Source organism: Epinephelus lanceolatus, chromosome 6 (assembly GCF_041903045.1).
Source record: "Epinephelus lanceolatus isolate andai-2023 chromosome 6, ASM4190304v1, whole genome shotgun sequence".
Classification (NCBI taxonomy): domain Eukaryota; kingdom Metazoa; phylum Chordata; class Actinopteri; order Perciformes; family Serranidae; genus Epinephelus; species Epinephelus lanceolatus.
The window spans coordinates 4,775,625-4,797,384 of NC_135739.1; the positions used below are offsets into that span (position 1 = coordinate 4,775,625).

General features: G+C 41.7%; 1 protein-coding gene across 4 annotated transcripts in view; it reads left to right on the forward strand.

Moving 5' to 3' along the window:
- impact (impact RWD domain protein) overlaps window positions 1–21,760 on the forward strand; it is a 45,456-nt gene that overhangs the window by 3,869 nt on the left and 19,827 nt on the right. For 3 of the 4 annotated variants that reach the window (XM_033621950.2, XM_033621952.2, XM_078168504.1), the window contains exons 6-9: window positions 14,556–14,687; window positions 14,790–14,884; window positions 20,712–20,785; window positions 21,314–21,404. In XM_033621950.2, the coding sequence (XP_033477841.1) occupies window positions 14,556–14,687; window positions 14,790–14,884; window positions 20,712–20,785; window positions 21,314–21,404 (392 nt within the window). The remainder of the gene's footprint in view (window positions 1–14,555; window positions 14,688–14,789; window positions 14,885–20,711; window positions 20,786–21,313; window positions 21,405–21,760) is intronic. The other variant, XM_078168503.1, reaches the window with a different exon arrangement.

Consider the following 21,760-nt stretch of genomic DNA (forward strand, 5'->3'; position numbering starts at 1 on the left):
TCCACCCCAGCAATAACTGTGGCTGGAGGCTTTATATTATACATCCATATGTCCGTCTGTCCCTTCATATGTCCATCCTATTCCCGTGAATGTGATATCTCAAGAACGCCTCACTGGAATTTCTTTAAATGTGGTTAGATGAGTAGACATTGGTGGTCATAGGTCAAGGTCACTGTGATCGTGCGCCTGTCTCATTCTCATGATTGCAAAGAACACCTGGGGGGAATTTCTTAAAAGTTTGCCCGAACATCTACAGGGACTCAAGGATGAACCGCTTAGAATTTGGTGGTTGAAAGTCAAAGGTCATGATCACTGTGACGTTGCATCTGGCTCATTTCTGGAATGTGATCTTTTAAGAAGTCCCTGAGGGAGTTTCCTCAGATTTTGCCCAAACATCTACATGGACTCAAGTATGAACCGATTAGACTTTGGTGGTTGAAAGTCAAAGGTCACGATCACTGTGACCTTGCATCTGGCTCATTTCTGGAAGGCTATATTTTAAGAAGGCCTTGAGGGAATTTCCTCAAATTTTGCACAAACATTTATGTGGACTCAAGGATGATTTGATTAGAATTTTGTCGTCAAGGTCAAAGGTCAAGATCACTGTGACCTTGCATCCGGCTCATTTCTGGAAGGCGATATCTCAAGAAGGCATTGATGGAATTTCCTCAAATTTGGCACAAATGTCCACTTGAAATCAAGAATGAACTGATTAGAATTTAATGGTCAAAGGTCACTGTGACCTCACAAAACATGTTTTGGCCATAACTCAGGAAATGATATGGTAGTTAAGACAAAATTTCACACATATGTCCAATAAGATAAAATGATAAAAGGTCAAAGGTCAGCTTCATTGTGACATCATAATGATCGTACTTGTACTCGTTGTTCTCCGCTTATCCGGGTCCGGGTCGCAGGGGCAGCAGCCTCAGCAAAGAAGCCCAGACAGTCCTCTCCCCCGCCACTTCCGTCAGCTCTTCCGCGGGAACCCCGAGGCGTTCCCAGGCCAGCCGGGTGATGTAAGTCCCTCCAGCATGTTCTGGGGCGGCCCCGAGGTCTCCTCCCGGTTGGGCATGCCCGAAACACCTCCCAAGGGAGGCGTCATAATGATCTGCAAAAACAATTTTCTGGCCATTACTCAACTCTATATCTCAGGAACAGAAGGGGGGACATTTGGTCAGATAGTGAACTGGCGTCCATCTTGAAACTGTGCTTATTGTAAAGATCTTATGTGCTTCCAGGGGGGAAGATATGTGTGCTACATCCATGTTTTCACTGCACGTAAACTGTGCCTGCAACTTGACTGGTTTGTGGAGGTGTACAATAGCGAGGTGATAATTCTAGTTGATTTTAAGCTTGTGTGAACAAAACCAGGCATCTAATTGGATGGATAATGTTTACTACAGAAAAAGGTAAATGGATAAGTAAAAAAATCATTAGATTGATGCTTTAATCTTTTCATTTTTAAACATTGTGCCTCACTTTTAAAAGAGAAGCATCCCTGACAGGTGTTTTTCTAAAGTGACATGTAACCCCACAAAATAATGTACTTAGCTAATGACATGACCCTTGTGTTTGGAGGGAACGCTGGATTACTACCGCACATAGCTAGTTAGATGGGCATACTAACTTCTGCAGCTGAGGTGAGAGCAGCAAACATTCAAGCAAACATCATTTAATAAATTTGTAATGAACTCAGAAACATGAAGAGCATGTCAGGCAGTTTTCCTGTGCCCTTAGCTCCATGTTGTGTAACATTAACTTTATTATACTACACTGAACAAAAATATAAACGCAACACTTTTGTTTTTGCTCCCATTTTTCATGAGCTGAACTCAAAGATCTACAACATTTTCTATACACACAAAAGACCATTTCTCACAAATATTGTTCACAAATCTGTCTAAAATCTGTGTTAGTGAGCACTTCTCCTTTGCCAAGATAATCCATCCTACCTCACAGGTGTGGCATATCAAGATGCTGATTAGACAGCATGATTATTGCACAGGTGTGCCTTAGGCTGGCCACAATAAAAGGCCACTCTAAAATGTTCAGTTTTATCACCCAGCACAATGCCACAGATGTCGCAAGTTTTGAGGGAGCGTGCAATTGGCATGCTGACTGCAGGAATGTCCACCAGAGCTGTTGCCCATGAATTGAATGTTCATTTCTCTACCATAAGCCGTCTCCAAAGGCGTTTCAGACAATTTAGCAGTACATCCAGCCGGCCTCACAACCTCACACCAGCCCAGGACCTCCACATCCAGCATGTTCACCTCCAAGATCGTCTGAGACCAGCCACCCGGACAGCTGCTGCAACAATCGGTTTGCATAACCAAAGAATTTCTGCACAAACTGTCAGAAACCGTCTCAGGGAAGCTCATCTGCATGCTCGTCGTCCTCATCGGGTCTCGACCTGACTGCAGTTCGTCGTCGTAACCGACTTGAGAGGGCAAATGCTCACATTTGATGGCGTCTGGCACGTTGGAGAGGTGTTCTCTTCACGGATGAATCCCGGTTTTCACTGTTCAGGGCAGATGGCAAACAGCATGTGTGGCGTCGTGTGGGTGAGCGGTTTGCTGATGTCAACGTTGTGGATCGAGTGGCCCATGGTGGTGGTGGGGTTATGGTATGGGCAGGCGTATGTTATGGACAACGGACACAGGTGCATTTTATTGATGGCATTTTGAATACACAGAGATACCGTGACGAGATCCTGAGGCCCATTGTTGTGCCATTCATCCACGACCATCACCTCATGTTGCAGCACGATAATGCACAGCCCCATGTTGCAAGGATCTGTACACAATTCCTGGAAGCTGAAAACATCCCAGTTCTTGCATGGCCAGCATACTCACCGGACATGTCACCCATTGAGCATGTTTGGGATGCTCTGGATCGGCGTATACGACAGCGTGTTTCAGTTCCTGCCAATATCCAGCAACTTCGCACAGCCATTGAAGAGGAGTGGACCAACATTCCACAGCTCACAATCAACAACCTGATCAATGCGAAGGAGATGTGTTGCACTGTGTGAGGCAAATGGTGGTCACACCAGATACTGACAGGTTTTCTGACCCCCCCAGACCCCCCCAATAAAGCAAAACTGCACATTTCAGAGTGGCCTTTTATTGTGGCCAGCCTAAGGAACACCTGTGCAATATTCATGCTGTCTAATCAGCATCTTGATATGCCACACCTGTGAGGTGGGATGGATTATCTTGGCAAAGGAGAAGTGCTCACTAACACAGATTTAGACAGATTTGTGAACAATATTTGTGGGAAATGGTCTTTTGTGTGTATAGAAAATGTTTTAGATCTTTGAGTTCAGCTCATGAAAAATGGGAGCAAAAACAGAAGTGTTGCGTTTATATTTTTGTTCAGTATAACTGGTACACCAAAATTATTTCACCACATTTACCCACTACTCTACAATCACCCCAGTGTTATGTTTGACTAACTTTTTATTTTCCCTACCCTGCAAAAAAAAAACAAAATCAAGTTTAGAGTTCTTTTTCTACTTTCCTCCAGGTGTTCTGGGAATGCCCACCTGTTGCTCGTTCTTTGAAGGGGGTCTTCCTTTCACTTGTTAGATATATTCTCCTCGACTATGCCAGTGTCTATAACTGTTTACTCCTGAATTATTTATCTCAGCTGCCAGCTCCTGGGTACCAGAGAAGACCTATTTTGCTGACCTTAATACAGCCAAGAAACAGGTTGCTATGAGGTGAAAAAAAAAATCCTGACAAACTTTCAGGGTGCAGCTGGATGCTCATGTTTCTCGGTGTAATTTATTTGGAGTGGTCCACTGCTTGTATGATCAGAGTTAAGGAGTCTAATATTGGTTTATCATCAGCTACCAACTGCCTGTTCGCAGTAGTTGGTCCAAGAGTGTTAGAGGAGAGTGAGTTTTTTTGCCCTTGGTTTTGTGTGTAGGATTTAAGAGGATATGTTGGCAGAAATGGAATATAATGTAATTAATATGTTTTCTTTAGTGTACAATCGCCTGAAAGTATGAACTGTTGTGTTTTTGTTACCTCAGAATGAGACATTTATAGCTACACAGGGATCGGGTCCTGGCCTATGGAGTCTGCCATGTTGCGCCGCTGTGTTTTGACAGGAGCCCAGAAGGGACAAAGCAAACACTGGCTATACATAGTGCCATTTATGGTTTTGTGTCAGCCGCTGTAGTTAGCAGTGAAAATTGGCACATCTTTGCAGGTGCTGAGCCAAACAGCATACGATTGATTTGTAATGTGAAACTGCTTTATTATGTGTTTTTACTGGTTTTAATCACCTGGTCTGGTTGTTTTTGAGTGGAGGAGACCTCTGTGGATAACTCAGCTCTTGGTAAAAACCTTCTGAACAATAAACATCCAAGGAATTCTAACTTTGAGAAGTTTCAGCTGGTTTTAATATGCAATCCTCACAGCTAGATTTCACTCAAATCTTACATCTGGCCCTTTAATGCACATGTTCATTTAATGCAGATGTGGTGACAATTTACAATGTGATTCTTTAAATGTTTTTAAATGTCTATCACAGTTGCTCTGTTCTGCTGAAACTCAATATTTACTCTTGACTTGCATGAAAATTGAGAGGCTCCGCTATTGCTGTAAAAAAAAAAAAAAAAAAGGCCCATTGAAGAGAATAGGGATGACACGACTCTCTCTTAACACAGCTCAGGAGCACATGATAACATGCATACATGTTAAAAGCTCTGATGAAACCTGCTGTTTATCAGAGGGGTGATTATTTGATTATGTTTTATGAATGAGTAGTATCAAAGCTCCGGATGAATACTCCCCTATCTGGAGCCTCATCTAAGTTCTGCTAAGGTGCACCTCCATTAGTACTACAGCTGTCTGATGTGGTCTAGAGCTGTGATAAGATGAGCACAAAGGCCTGTGGGGGCATTAAAAAAGCCTTCTGTGTCTGACTTTGAGTGACTGCATTGAATTAAGATCAATATCTATGTAATGGCTTCTGTTACCTTGGCAGACTCTTTTGAAGTGTAAAAAGCGTAAAAGATTCCCAAATTAAAGATTTTCTACAAGTGTCAGCGTGCATCAGGTTTTCTGGAGGACGCTTGGTTATCTACAGCCGAGCCCAGCAGTATCCATTATCGAGGTAGGCTCTGCTTTCTTTTGAGCAACAAGTCTGAAAATATTAACTGTCCTCCTCCCCATTGTTGTGTGGTATAAAATTGTCCTCTCTCCGCGATTCATGTGGTAGTAAGTATAACTGGCCACAGCACTTAAGCTCAGAGGAGTGGGACTGACAGCTTATTCCCATTCAAATGACGGGTGGAGAGAGGGAGAAAGGAGGGGGGGGGGGGGGGGGGGGGGGTGATGAGGCTGAAGATGCACATTTCATAGAAAAGGAAATGAAAAGGGAGTAAACATAACAGAGGACATGACAAGAAAGAGAAATAAGATGATGATGAAGTTTGGCTGAATGAGAGCAGATGGAAAGCGAAGGATGAAAAACATCAGAGACACCAAATGTTTGTTCACCCAAATATGAAGTCCCATTTACTTTTAATGAATTTTGGCAGCATTTGTGCTTCTGGGTGCTTCTATTCATGCGCGGAACAAACACTGAAGGCATTAGTCAGCTTCACATTGTCACTGAACGCTTGTTAGATTTATGACCAGTTCAACTTTGATCATTCGTTTTTATTATGTCCATCTAAGAGCTGTTTTTTCCTTTCTTGAAAAGGCGTACCTATTTCTCATGAGGAACATTAAAGGATACGGCTGATCTTCTATATTTATGATAATGCTTATACATATTATGAGCTACCCCATTAAAAAAAACAGCAACACCAACAATGAATTTATTCTACCAATAAGGATTGTCAGGGAGAAGAAGAGAAGAAACCTTCACTTGCAAAATATCAAATGTCAAATTAACAACGAGGAAGGGACTCAAAGTGTTGACAAAGAAACACAGACTGGCCACATAAAGATGCAAAGGAGCTGCAAATAGACACAAAGTAACTACAATATGGGCGAAACATCTACAAAGAGACAGAACAACCACGAGACACAAAAAGAATTGAAAGTGAAAAGTCACCTCACAAAGACACAAATTTACCTCAAAGAGATGCAAAACCACCACACAGTCTGGAGCCCTTTTTACACACCAACAATGAATTCATCCCACCAATAACTTTAAGGTCCAGTGTGTGTGATTAAGGGGGTCTATTAGCAGAAATGGAACATAATATTCATAATTATGTTTTCATTAGTTGATAATTACCTGGAACTAAGAATCATGTTTTGTTAGCCCTTTATATCTACATAGGGAGGGGGTCCTCTTCCACGGAGCCTGCCATGTTGCACGGCTATGTTTCTACTGGTTCTCTACACCAGTGGTTCTTAAAGGGATAGTGCACCAAAAAATGAAAATTCAGCCATTATCTACTCACCCTCATGCCGAGGAAGGCTCTGGTGAAGTTTTAGAGTCCTCACATCCCTTGCGGAGATCGGTGGGGAGAGCGGCTAGCACACCTAATGGCTGACGGCGCCCCAGACTAACGTCCAAGAACACAAAATTGAATCCACAAAGTATCTCCATACTGCTCATCTGTAGTGATCCAAGTGTGCTGAAGCCCCGACATAAAAAGTTGTTTCGAAAAACGTCATATGAACTCTGTTTTTAGCCTCACTGTAGCCTGTAGCTCTGACTGCTTCTCTGTGCTCCGCGCTCACGTGTGCGCGCCTGCGCGAGACCAGTGAAAGCATGAGCTTTGCTCACCCGTGTTTACATCAGGAAACGGACGGAACTCAGGCTACTGGACGAAGCAGCCGCCACAGCTCATGAGCCCAGCCACAGAATACCGGAGTCGAGCACTGGAAACCTGGTGGTATAGTTGTTTCAAATGCAAAGCAATGCCAACGGATGAGGAAAGTCTTTGCTGCTCAGACTGGGAATTGGCGATGCCTGCACTTGAGAATCTGGACATCAGTACTGACGAGACTGTTGCTCTTCAGAGACCGTGCATCACCGATCACCCCGAGTTTCCAGCACTACTGACCCGTGGTGTTCTGGAGACAGTTTTTTACTTCCCCAAGAAGTGGGGAAGTAAAAAGGCCCGCAGGACCAGATGGCAGACTTTCAGAGGAGTAAGTCATTAATTTCTACCGTAGTTCAGGCGGACAATGGCATTGGTCTCGGATATGTGGTTACTGTTGTCTCCCCCTGTGGTGCACGTGTCACGTGATGTAAACACAGGTAAGCAAAGCTCATGCTTTCGCTGGTCTCGCGCAAGTGCGCACACGTGAGCACGGAGCACAGAAGCAGTCAGAGCTACAGGCTACAGTGAGGCTAAAAAGAGAGTTCAAATGATGTTTTTCAAAACAACTTTTTATGTCGGGGCTGCAGCACACTTGGATCACTACGGATGAGCATGTTGGAGATATTTTGTGGATTCAATTTTGTGTTCTTGGACGTTAGTCTGGGGCGCTGTCAGCCATTAGGTGTGCTAGCCACTTCCCCCTTGGATCTCCGCAAGGGATGTGAGGACTCTAAAACTTCACCAGAGCCTCCCTCGGCATGAGGGTAAGTAGATAATGGCTGAATTTTCATTTTTGGGTGCACTATCTCTTTAAATGGTGTGCTATGATGCAAATTTAGGTGTGCCATGGGAGTTTGTGATAACCACATACTATTATTGCAACAATTTACTGGGCCTGTACAAAAAGTTATGAATTAATTTTTAATTGACTGTATCAGCATGTTGTGCACACCAATTTCTTAATAAAGAGGCAAACTCCAGCTAAGAATTTAATTTAATCTAAAAAACCTTCATGGGGAACCTATTTGTTGCTTTTTGCACATGGGAATTATAAGTGTGTGATACATCAAAAGCCCTGATTAGCAGTCATTGTGAGGGATGATAACATTTAAAAGGAAAAAGCCATGAGTGGGACAATGAATCGCTTTACGACCTACCACTGAAAAGAAAGGGAAAAAAACTGTCAGTGGACAGTGTCACGAAAACTACCTGTTTTGTTCTTATTTTTATTGGTTTATTGTAAATGTCGTGATAAGAGTGATAACACGTTATAGAAGCTATTGTGCACAGATATATTTACGGGTGTGCCTTGAGATTTTGGTTCGTCCTTTGTGGTGGCTTGGGCACAAAAAGTTTGAAAAGCACTAGGGATGGGCAGCACAAGCAAAAACACTATTCGAAAATCGTGGCAACTATTTGACAATTTTTCGAATAATCGCCCCCACCCCGGGAGCCACGCACACAGAGATCCATTCATCATTAAATGCCCGAACATACTCGGGTGGAACGTATGCGGAACGGACTCCACGGAGGTCCGCGTGGACTCAAAGCAGACGTCCGCAAGCCCTGTGCGCGCAAAGCTCCGAGCACCAGTGACTGCTCGGCATGTATTTTTCACATCGTGGGGATTTTTCACAGACATTTTTACAGGAAACTACAACGCGGAAGTGCGCTCGACTATGAAAGCCTGAATGACTGCGAACATTCCTCGCGGAGTAGTAGTCTCTGCATGTTTCTCCTGTTTGTAGAAGAGCATCAAACTAGCTGTCAGCCCATCTCACACCGCTGTAGCAATCCTATACTGCCCTCGTGCGGCTAGGAGCTGAATTGCATGTCAAATAAAGGGGGGAAATAAGACGCCGAGTAGTAATAGTTGCATTAAAAAATTGATTTTTCAAAAATAAAACGCCTATTCGAAATTCGAAAATCGTGACCCATCCCTTAAAAGCACTGCTCTACACGGTGAGGGGAGGGATATTCAGTTGGTTGTAATCTGCAACTTAACTTCTAGTTGCCATTAAATCCTACACACAGGGTCTTTGAGGCATCTCAGATGAGTGTATCAACATTTTACCAACTCAGACCTTCTCTCACCTGGACTATTGTGGATTGACAGTAAGAGAAGAACATTCATCAGCCGCTTTTACGCAGAGATCGATACGATACGATACGATACGATATACTTTATTACCCCAAATGTGTCTTGGAATCAGGAGCTGCACAGGTATTGCTGCCCTACAGTATTAGTCCAGAAGAAATGAAAATCATACACTGTAAAAAAAAACAAACAAACATAAAAACACATAATACATATAACAGTATTGCATATTAGCCATTCATGTATTGGACATAACCCCAAGATTATGCTGTAGGGCCACTACAAAGTCCTTTCTTTACACTGCCTTTGCATTTTTACACAGAACCAAACAATGGCGTCATCATGCTGCTCCAGTGTGTGACTGTAGACAGCATACCGACATCACAGAAGCAAAAGAGGCATGACGGGTGTGACGTGTAACATAACAGCGTCAACCTCTGGTGTGACATATAACGTGTCAGCAGCACTTTCTAAACAATAACAATGGCGTTAATATAACAATCATTTACCTTCCCTGTGATATGGCAGCTGATCTTGCCCTCTCAGGGGGTAAGGAGCTCCTGGACCTCATTGTGTCCCCACTTTGCGGACATTTTCAGCTGCTGTACTTCTTCTTTGAGTTAGCTGCTAACTGCTATCAGCTGCTTTTTAAATCTCCCTGCAGCTGGTTGCACACATAATACGTTGTTATGTTGTTATCCTGCTGGCTGTCCCTTTTATATAGATGTTGATTTGGCGCTGTTATTACCTCCGCTGCCAGCTTAAGGGCGAGACAACACTGTCCCTCCTATCTGCAATCATACCTTTCATGAGGCATGCTGAATAGCGGCGTGACATTCCCTCCTTGAACAGGCAGTGTAAAAGGGGCTATAGGGTAAGGAAATCAACCTGAAACAATAAAAGTGCGGGAGACATGTCCTCCTGCTGTTGTTGATACTCTAGAGCACCAAATGTATGTTAAAGCTGGCATGTGGAACTTTTGTCTCGGGTGTGATTGCGTGGGAAAGTAGCCACAGAAACCAGAAAACACAGCTTTGGTGTGCTGCAAATGACAAGAGAGCTTTCCCTGGTGGCAATAGGCTTAATCAGCATAGTGTGAACTTGTTTGGCGAGGGCTTGAATGTAACAGATGGTCATTTATATGTAAAAGTCCGGCACTCAAGCTTTAATCCATGGCTGAAAATAGTCCCACACAAATTCACTGATCTAAATTTCCCTGTTTGAGTAATGTTTGCTAAAAACTACATGGACCAGCTGCTGTAGGAAATTATTTTGGGTTTGGAGCTGGCTGCCACAGAACGGCTGTGAAAGTTGGATGGTACCGAGAGACAGACTCACACATTATTGGTTTTACAAAAAAAAAAAAAAAAAAAAATATATATATATATATATATATATATATATATATATATATATATATATGTATAATATGGCCGTATCCAACAAGCAAGAAAGCAAGAAAATTCACAAGGTCATTGTTATAGTTTAACTTTATTTTTAGCACATTTGGGTCCATCAACAGATTTAGGCTGCGCTCACACACAGCTCACCTTTGTTTCCATAACAACTGAGCACTACTTTCAGCTCACCTGCGGATCTTTTGTATCCAGTCCCACTGCATTAGCTGTCAGTGGATACCAGACATTATACAACAGTAACTTATGAACTCAGCCACTTTCTGCACTGGCACTTTTCCCTGTGTGTGTTGTTAACAAAGGTGTAACTGGGGGCACCCAGTGGGTCACCTGGTAGAGCGGGAGCTCCATGTACCAAGGCTGTGTCCTTGCTGCAGCGGCGTGAGTTCACTTCCAGCCTGCAGCCATTTGCTGCATGTCAGCTTTCCTATCAAAAAACAAAAACAAACAAGAAAACGGAAACCAATCTTAAAAAACAAAAGCAAATGTGGAAGAGTATCTGTCATGGTTAACTGTCCAAGGGAACAAATATGTTGAAGTCACTCAGCTAAAACCATTCTCAGTTAATTTAATGATGGCACTCTGATCAGTCGGTTTGTGTAATCCTTGCTACACATCATATCGGCGTCTTCACTGGTCCCACAAAGGTAGTATCAGTCTAATAACTGGTGTCATCCATTATGAATTGTCTGTCTTGGTGTCATAGGTCATGAAACCATCTTAGTGTCGATGTTAAGGTCATGTGATGGTACTAAGTTGCTCAGTAGGTGTCATTTTAATGACAAGCTGCCATGTTTGTAGACATCAGTGACGACCTTTACAGACACCAGGTTTGAGATTTCCAAAAAAGAGGACACTTGGTCCGGCCATGACATAGCCTACTTAAATGATACTCGCAGTTTACTCAAAGATGCCTTATAATTTTAATATATTTAAAGTTTATATGTATGGATAGAAAATTCAGTTATATTACAAAATAATATCTCTCAAAGACAGAAATTCAGATCGGCCCCTATAGATAGGGGACTCATACACACACTAGAGTGTGGCTACCTGATCCGAGCCCGACGGGTCCCGACGGCAGGCCTACCCGATGGGTCGGGCCGGGTTCGGTCAAAAATGTATAAATTGTATTCGGGCTCGGGTCGGATTCGGTCAGCTTTCAGTGAAAATGTAGTGTAAAAATAAATAAAATCCTATTGTCTGTCCTGTTTATTGCTTGGGGACTGTTATTTACGTGACAACACCTGAACAGAACACACACACACTGGCTGTTTGTTTCTCCCTCTCCCCTCGCTGGAAGCCTCGGACCACCCGCCGCCCGCTCTCGTCTCAAACACGGAGGTCTCCCTCTCCGCGGAGCATGTCCGGCCTGTTAAATAGCCTGTAACCATAACAACTGTGTAACACAAACTCAGTGCTTTAGTCATTAAATAATTTTGGGCTCGGTTCGGTTTCGGACATAACACAACAGAATGACAGAACACACAACAGAATTCGGACAGAAATATGCGACCCGTGCTGCACTCTAACACACACACACACACACACACACGCACACACACACAAGGAAAAACGGACATTATCATCAATTTATAAACACCCCCCAGACGCCCCGGACAGGACATCAAAAGTGGACATGTCCAGGCAAAAGAGGACGTTTGGTCAGCCTATCAGTAACGACCTTTACAGACACCAGGTTTGAGATTTCTAAAAAATCTTTTCTTAGAAAGCTGTTGTGTTTTTGTTTTGTTAACCAATGCCCTGTTTTTGATGTATTTTAAGAAGCCTTTCATAACACCTTGGTCATAGGGACTAATGATGAAAAAAGGCCTCGAGGCTAATTCAGGCTTCTTTTTTTTTTTTACCATGTGCATTTATTAATTTTCACAGTCTCTTTTCTCCAAACTAAAACACAACATTTCCTCATAGGTTTCATTGACACTGGGGCCGCTAGAGATGTGTCCCCAGCACTTTTTGAAGTGGCTGATTTTGTCCCCCATTGCTTTTAAAAAGCATAATTTGTTAAAAAGGTTTTTTAAGAATAGCTTGCTTCAAGAAATGTTTACTAATGAATGAGAAAGGTTTAATGCCATGTAAATATAGAAGAAACACATGTGTAATGTCTGAAAAACAAATTATGTAAGCAAATAAACAAAACAAAAACACCCCCCACATACACGTTTAAAAAAGATTCTGCCACAAACAAAAGAGGACAGAAGAGTTTATTTTTCCGACACGTGTGTTGATTCTGCAGGGATAACATTAAGTTAGAAAGTCTATCTACAGGAGAATAAATATTTATAAAGCAATACAGATACCTAGGTGCCTTACTGCATTATGTTTTTATATATTTGAATTTTCATCTGGCACCTGAATTCGTGTTTCCCTTTGCATAAATAAAGACATTTGCATCATAAATTGGTGCATAAAAAGAGTTGTGTGTGTTAGAGCCTGAAAACTTCCTGAGTGACAACCCCTAGAACCATGCTTAATATGTGTCTCCATGGGTGGATTACAGAACGGACCTATTGGGCGCAGGCCAAGGGGCCCAAAGTGTCAGGGGGCCCAAGGAACCTTCACTTGCAACATGTCAAATGTCAAATTAACACATACCAACGAGGAAGAGACTCAAAGTGTCTACAAAGAGACACAGAATGGGCAAAAAAAAAGTAACTACAAAATGGGCAAAGCATCTACAAAGAGACAAAGAACAACCACAAGGAGACACAAAAAGAAAAATTACCTCACTGAGACACAAAATTACCTCAAAAAATTGCAGAACCACCACATAGTCTGTAGCCATTTGTACACAGAGATCGTGCTATAGGGCCACTAGGAAGTCCCTTCTTTACGTCTCCTTTGCATTTTTACACAGAACCAAATGACAGCTGCATCATATTGCTCCAGAGTGTGATTTTCAAAAGCACGCTGGCATTGCAGAACCAAAAGAGGCGTGATGGGCTTGACGTGTTACATACATGTGCGTCCACAGCACTTAATAAAGCATAACATGACAGTAACAATTATTTACTTTCTCTGTTATATGGCAGCGGATCTCTTCCTTTGTTAGGAGGGTAAGGTGCTCCCAAATTTCATTATTTTCCCAATTTGCGGACATTTTCAACTGTTGTTCTTTTCTTTGAGTTAGCTGCTAACTGTTATTAGCTGCTTTTTAATCTCTCTAACTCCGCCAGGACACCGACGTCCTCACTCCCCTCCTCCTCTGTTAAATGGTATCTCCCAGGCGCACTACGTCATCAAACCATGTGATGTTTGGTATTGCCGGATTCAGGAAGCTCTCGACTTTTCAAAAATAACATCGTTTTTCTTTTATTTCTTATGGATTTCACAACAGAGCAGCCTAAACACACATAGTCCAAAATCGCGATGAGTGGTGACAAGTCATGTCATGCCGTTTTTCGACGGGAAAAGTTAAAGGATTACTTGCGATCTTATGGAGCTGTTAGTGGGGACGTAGCTGTTCTATAAAAGGTAAGAGTCTCACTCCTACCGCTATTTTTGACTGAGATATACCGTCTAGAAAGTGGGATCATAACTTTCATATTTCATATGGCTCTATTTGGTGATATTTTATGGTGTTTCTGTGTCATAAACAACATCAGCTATCACAATCACGCCTGATTTCAGTCATTACAATGTTAGAATCTGGCTGAGTGTTGTTTGATCACTGACAGTACTGTTTTGAAGCTGAGTGACCGACTTGTCATTTGGAGCTCCGCCTGGATCTTTTCATGGAAAAAACACTGTAGAATGGTCATCCTTGGAGCAGTCTTCTTTGAGTTTGAAACAAATGTTCATTGATAGTGTGCCTACAGCCCCATAGTGTCATTTACCTGCTCAGATGAAGCCACAGACAGTTATTCATCCTGAAAAATCATCATCCTTTATTTTAGGCAAAATCTTCAATTTTTTTACTGATTCAGAGGCCCATTACTTTGTCTCTGTATCACCTAGAGTGTATCACACAGAATGGCGAGGCAGTATAAAGACGCAATATTCCCGATTTGAACAGACAGTGTAAAAGGGGCATGTGTGTCTTGCTCCTACGTAGGAAAGGTGGTGGGGCCCTTTGCATATCTGTGTCCAGGGGCCTCACAGTCCACCTTGTGTCCTCCCTCAATGCTGAAACAAAACCTACACCCTTGGTGCTCTGTCCTCACACTGACCCCCCCATTACATTGCCTAAAATTGCCCTTGCATTTCTTCCATGCTTCAGTGGATCACCAAGAGAAGGTGAATATGACAGCTGAGGAAGAAGTGGATGATGATGACGATGATGACATACCAGACTTCAGGACTCTCAGGCTTAACACAGAGAATGCACATCTGTTCATGGATCATAAAAACGGTACGGCTCATTACAGTTTGATAAACTTGGATTCAGTGGTCGACATTAAACACAGCTTGTTATAAACCTGATCTCTCTGCTGTGTAACATTTTGTCCTGCAGATGAAGAGCTACCTCCCATAAAACATGGAAATACCATCACAGACCGACGCAGTACCTTCCAGCCTCACTTAGCACCTGTGGTGACTCCCAGACAGGTAAAAATCATGAATGACACATTATTATCTTTTACATTACCACACAACACAGTAAACAAAGATAAAGAGGACAAACGGCAAATAACAGCTCATATGAGATTCAGTGAAAGAGACTTCATGAAGGTCTGGAAGAGGAGAGAGATATAAATGTGTTCATTTACGCAGCATTTTAACAAAGTGAGGCATCATCTGTTTCCTGCGTTCTAACTCTGTTGCTCTCCAGTAACATACTGACTCATCTTAAAAGCTTCCACCTGCTGTGAAGTGCTATTAGACAAAAATATTTACAGACGCAGTGTCCTCCACAGAGCACGTGAACTGAATCGACTGTGACCTGCACAACATTTACATATTTTCCTGTAATAGTCTGAAAGTATTCGAATATATAATTAAGAAAACGACTAAGATCTGCTTCACTGAGAGCAAATTGGAGATTTACTTAGTTTTGAGCCTTCTAATCCACCATAGCATTATTTATGTGTTGATACATAAACTGTATGGAGCCCAAAAAAGTTAGATATTAAATAATGAAATAAGCACATGAATAAATCATGTAATATGTATATACACTCACGGCCACTTTATTAGGTACACCTGTTCAAATGCTGGTTAATGCAAATAGCTAATCAGCTAATCACATGGCAGCAACTCAATGCATTAAGGCATGTAGACAGACGACCTGCTGAAGTTCAAACGGAGCATCAGAATGGGGAGGAAAGGTGATTTAAGTGACTTTGAACGTGGCATGGTTGTTGGTGCCAGAGTATTCCAGAAACTGCTGATCTGCTGGAATTTTCATACGTTAAACACAATGTGATGTCACTTCCAGTGTGGACAGGAAGTTAAAAAACAACATAAGTCAGAGCACGTCTTGGGGAAAGTCAATGAAATGTGTCATGAAAAAGAGGTGTAACTGGAAAAATGTCTTTATAAAAAGAAAATGTTCTTTGATTAAATAAAAAATAATGAGATAACATTTTATTTAAAAGGGTTAAGATTTACTAATATTTTGAGAAGGGCTGTCAACCGCTTAAAATAAATAAATCAAATTAATAAAATGCTCTGTGATTAATTAATCTGAATTAATCACATACATCAATTTGTGCTGTGAAATGCTTTGTGTTGAGGTGATATTTCAGGCTTGAAGTACTCCAATGGAAGAAAATTCCTTATTATTATTACATTATATATATTCCTTATGTTTAGGAGAGAAATTATTGTTTGCAATAGATTTGAAATTCTAGAGGGGAGGGGTTCTTACCTCTCCTGCGCAATCCCTGCCATGTTTTTTTATATACTTGTTTTTAATCAAATCGTGTGTGCTAATAAAATTGAAATTCAAATGCACAGCCACTGTGGCCTTCAACAGCACACAGGGTAAATCACTGAGCACAATTAATCCGTTATTTTTTTTAAACGCGTTATTTATTCATTTATTTTTTTTGTGTGATTTAATTCAAATTAGTGCATTATTTTTACAGCCCTAATTTTAAAGTTCAAGTTCAAGGCCTTAATTTGTCCAGGAGAGGTAATTGGTTAGCTGCAGTAGCATGAATAAGATACAAAAACACACGGCTCGGCACACAAACTAAAAAACATAACTCCACATGATAATAATAATAATAATAATGCTGATAATAAACACATGAAATGCAAAGTTACAAAAACAGTAATACAAAAGAAGAAATAAAAGAAAAAGACTCAGGGGAAACAAGCATGGTTGGAGATGTGCTCATGCTGTCTGAAAATTAACTGATATTTTATTGAGTTATTTATATTTTGCACAAAATGTATTCATGTCAGTATGTGTTTCATGATATCCTATTAATTTATTTCAGATTTAACAACTCTGGAGCTCCATAAAACTGAAGTGAAAGTTAAGTCCCTAGCCGAGGGAAATACTTCACTCAACTTTGTGTTTTGTAAAACTTATGTGTATAACTTAACATTAGCATTCTTTTCATGGCTGCACATACCGGGCGGGCCACAGAGAGGTTCAGTGTGCTCTTCAGAGGGTCAATCTTTTTAATTCTGAAGCAGTGTTGTACTTGTAAGTGATTTATTACGTGTCTGCAGGTAAGCTGACCTCGTATGCAGCGTGTTACTTTGACACATTGGCCTCACAAATCCTCAAGGATTAATCAGGAACACAAGAAAATACAAATACACAAATACAGAAACATGTCATGGTGTACACACTGTAAAGTCAACATAACACATTTATCATTGCTTAAACTTGTCTTTATTATTCAAGTTATAGAACGAGTTTTCACTCATAATAAAATAATAAGATTATTGAAGCCCTTACAGAGATAGGCCTCCCTAAAATCTGCTAGGTTATAGTTTACTCTCGAAATATATTTTTAGACATTCTAATGGGATTTTCCATCACAAACAGGTGACTAATTTTGTTTTTCTGCATTAGTCAGCAGCATCAGACAGCATGTTGACTTCTTTTCATCTGCACAGAAACAGCATCACTCTCAAACTGACTTGGTTTTGAAGCCACTTCCTTTTTCTCACAGGTGTACCATGCATGATTTTCCTGAAAAAAAATATATGTATATATGTATAGGAATATATGTATATGTATAGACTCAACAACAGTAATCCCTCTCACTCATGAAGTGTATGGCAGCTCATTTATCTGCAAAGACTCTGCCATCTGCCTGTATTTTCTTATTTTCTTCTTCGGGATGGTCGGGACGTTCAGCACTCAGGTGAGGAAGCTATGAAAATTGTGGACAGAGTGCTGAAAAAACACATCAGCCTAAACACCAAAACCACTGGCTGGTGAAGTGAATAACATGGATCATTTTGTCTTTTTCCATCTCAGAAATATCACCAAAGTCAAACCATTCCTCTCACTTACCGATCTGAAAACCGTCACTAATGCCCTAATTTCTTCTCGCCTCGATTATTGCAACTCACTTTATTTTGGCATCAACCAGTCTTCTCTGTCCCGTCTGCAGCTGGTGCAGAATGCCGCTGCCAGACTAATAACCGGCACAAAAAAGAGAGAAAGCATTACACCCATCCTGGCATCTCTGCACTGGCTTCCGGTCAAGTTCAGAACAGAATTCAAAATCCTGTTGTTTGTCTTCAAATCCCTACATGGCCTGGCACCCTGGTACATCTCTGAGCTCCCATGCCCCCTCAACCCCAGACCTCTCAGATCCTCAGACCAGCTGCCAGGGGCGGGCTGGGGTTGAAATTCAGCCCGGGAGCTTGATTTGGAGAGGCCAGTCCTGCACACTGCACCTGTACCTGGCTCTGTTTTTTGGTGGTTCCTGCTCCACTTTCCTCCTTCTCCTCCTCCTCTTCCTCCTCCTTCTCCTCCTCCTCTTCCTCTTTCTTCTCCTCCACCTCCTCTTCCATCTCCTCCTCCTCCTTCTCCTGTCCCTCCTCATCTGTCTCTTCTTCCTCCTCACTCCTATGACTGGCATTATCCTGTCCCTCTGCATCAACTCCACGACTAACACTGGCCTTGTCAGCTAATAATAACAATAACAGCAACAATGCTAAACGTTATAGCAAAGAATTCACAGTGTTAGAACACAAATACAATATAAAAATCAACATAACAAAAGCGCCACACACACACACACACACACACACACACACACACACAGTAAATGAATTACTCACTTTAATGTATTTTTCTTGAGCTGGTAAAAATGGCTATATATTAATGTAGACACAGAACAGGAAAACAGGATGTATAGCCTATATATTCCAATATTATCTTTTTAACTTTGAACACAGACTCTCTCCTGAAATAGGCTATGTTTTCTTTTGCAATAAAGAAGTTTGTGCATTTTTCTGGTCAGCCAGTATGGATTTTATTTTTAGTTGATAAAGCAGATTAATGCTTTATGCATGTATGGTGTAACATTGCTGATAGGCTACCTTTAATGTTCTGTGTGCCCTGAACACATCCAAAAACACAAATTAGAGTTCGGGCTGAATGGGCCTGAAAATTACAACCCGGTTGATAGGTCCATGTAGGCAGTGCTTGCTAACCGCTCGTATCTCCCCTTAATATGCAAAATATTAGATTGACCCAGTCTGACGTTCCACTCTGTGCCACTGCCACCTGCGGCTGTGAGGGCAGGCTGCTGCGGTCAACCGCGGCTGCGTTTTATGGGGTAAAAAAATGTTACGACCACCGGCCGGTTCGGCCAGACCGGCCATTCAGGAATACTCCCGAACCTCCCTATGGCCAGCCCGCCCCTGCCAGCTGCTCCTGGCTGTCCCTCGTTCAAAGTCAAGGGGCAGGGAAGATCGGACCTTTGCGGTGGCCGCTCCCAAGCTGTGGAACGCTTTACCTTTTTCTATCAAATGTGCCTCCACTGTAGTTATGTTCAAGACAAAACTAAAAACTAATATGTATTCCCTGGCATTTGATTGTCTTTAATTGGTCCTTGTTGCACTACATTATGCTGATTGCTCTGGTTGTTTTTAAATGTGCTTTATAAATAAACGTGATTTGATTTGATTTGATTTGATTTGATCCTACGGGACTCAAAGGCTGCCAACATCTCGTGAGGTAGTCCATTGTGGAGTTTGAGATGTGTTTAGGATCATTGTCCTGTTGTAGAAGCCACCCTCTCTTCATCTTCAGCGTTTTTACAGATGTTGTGATGTTTGCTTCTAGAATTTGCTGGAATTTAATGCGTCCTTTTTCCCTCTACCTGTAAAAATGCTTGTGGTGCTACTGGCTGCACCACAAGCCCAAAGCATGATCGATCTACCCCCCCTGTCTTACAGTTGCACAGGTGTCCTTTTCATGAAATTCTGCACCCTTTTTTCTTCAAACACTTTTATTTATTGCGTCCCAAAAGTTCTATTTTAGCTTCATCAGTCTACAGGACTTGTTTTCAAAAAGCATCAGGCTTATTTAGATGTTCCTTTGCAAACTTCTGTGATTGAATTTTGTGGTGAGGACACAGGTTTTCTTCTGATGACTCTTCCATGAAGGTCATATTTGTACAGGAGTGGCTGCACAGTAAAACAGTTGAAATCTTCCTGCAGGTCTTTTGCGGTCAACTGGGAGGTTTGATTTGCCTTTTTAGCAATCCTACAAGTAGGTCTCTTGGAAAGTGTTCTTGGTTGTCCAGACCTCAACTTGACCTCCACAGTTCCTGCTAACTGCCATTTCTTAATGGCATGACAAACTGAGGAAACAGCTCCCTGAAAACACTTTGCTGTCCTCATATAGTCTTCTCCTGCTGTGTGGACATCAGTTATTTTAGCGTTCAGATGTTAGGCAGCTGTCTAGAGGAGTCCATGGTTGCTGATTGTTGGGACAATGTTTCAAGAGTCAGAGTATTTATAAAACTTTGAAATTTGCATCACCTGGCCTTTCCTAACGATGACTGTGAACAAGCCAAAGCCCTGAGAGGCTAATTGAGGTCTGAGACCCTGGTAAAAGTTGTCTGAGAGCTCAGATGTCTTGGGGTGCCCAAACTTTTGCATGGTGCTCCTGTCCCTTTTTTGTTTTACTCTAAAATTGTACGAATAAAAAATAATACAGTAATCTTGCTGATAATGTTGAAAAGCATGTTTAATCTTTAGCTGCATGCCTTTTGGAGATCAGTTTATCTCCTACTCACTTAACTGTTCACAGTAAAAGAAATTTTGACCAACTTTTGCATGCCACTGTATATCCACAGGTTTCAGCATGAAACACTGTGCTAAAATAGAGCGCAGAATAAAATCCTTGTGTCAGCAGTTTCCTTTTACAGCAGAGTTTATGTAAAAGCATTTGAGAGTAAAGTGAGGAATATGACATGATGTTCTTCGTTTCACCTGTTGTGTGCTGCAGGTTAAAATGGTCCTGGAGAAGCTGTGTGAGAACAAGAAGATTGCGAGTGCCACTCATAACATTTATGCATACAGGTCAGTGATGTCACAATACAATACAATACAATACAGTATATATATTTATATATAGCTGACCTAACATCTGTCATGGCGCCATTATGCAAATCATGCAACACTCTGAGGTTACTGTTACAGTGTGTCTCATTAGTGGAGAAGAACATGAGATATGTAGAGTCAAGGCCTGTCTATCTTCTCTAAAGGGCACATCACTGCATTAAAGGTCAAAAAAAGCACCAGAGAAAATGAAGGCTTCCTGACAGCATAGTGTATTATGTGACTAGATGTGTGTATATGTCTCTCTGTGTGTTTGTTTTTCTCACGCCTGCATGTGTGCGTACTTTTTGTCAGCACGGTTTAATGAGGTCGATGTCGAGCTGCTCATGCACTGCCTGGGTGGTCATTACTGTTGACATTTAAAACCACTTTAAAAAAAAAAAACTTTGCTGGTGAAGAGGCTGCCGGTGTCACAGCGTCATTCTCCAAGCGAAATGTCTCAGTGCTCTCCAGGCTAATGCCAAGCTGCTGGGATTCTGTCTGTTGTAGGATTTACTGCGAGGACAAGCACAGCTTTCTGCAGGACTGTGAAGACGACGGCGAGACGGCCGCAGGGGGGAGAATGCTCCATTTACTGCAGGTTATCATTGCATTAACAAAACACTGACCTCAACCCAACACATCACTCTTTCAGCTGCATACTAAACGGCATGCTTCATTTGTCAAAAGGGAAAATGATGCCAAAGGAACTGATGAATGAACACACAAAGCTTTTGCCCAGAATTGATGACATAAACAGTGTAAAATTTGGTGGCTGCTTCCAACTTTCTTTTGGCTTCCGTGTGCTTAATTGGCATCTGTTGTTAGCTGCCTTGTTCATTTTCACAGTCTGCACACTTTGGCATCTGCTGAGGCTTTTAAACTGAGATTGTCATGAGTAAGGAGCTTTCCACAGACTTTAACATTTTATTTAAATCTCTTGGGTTTCTTAGTTTA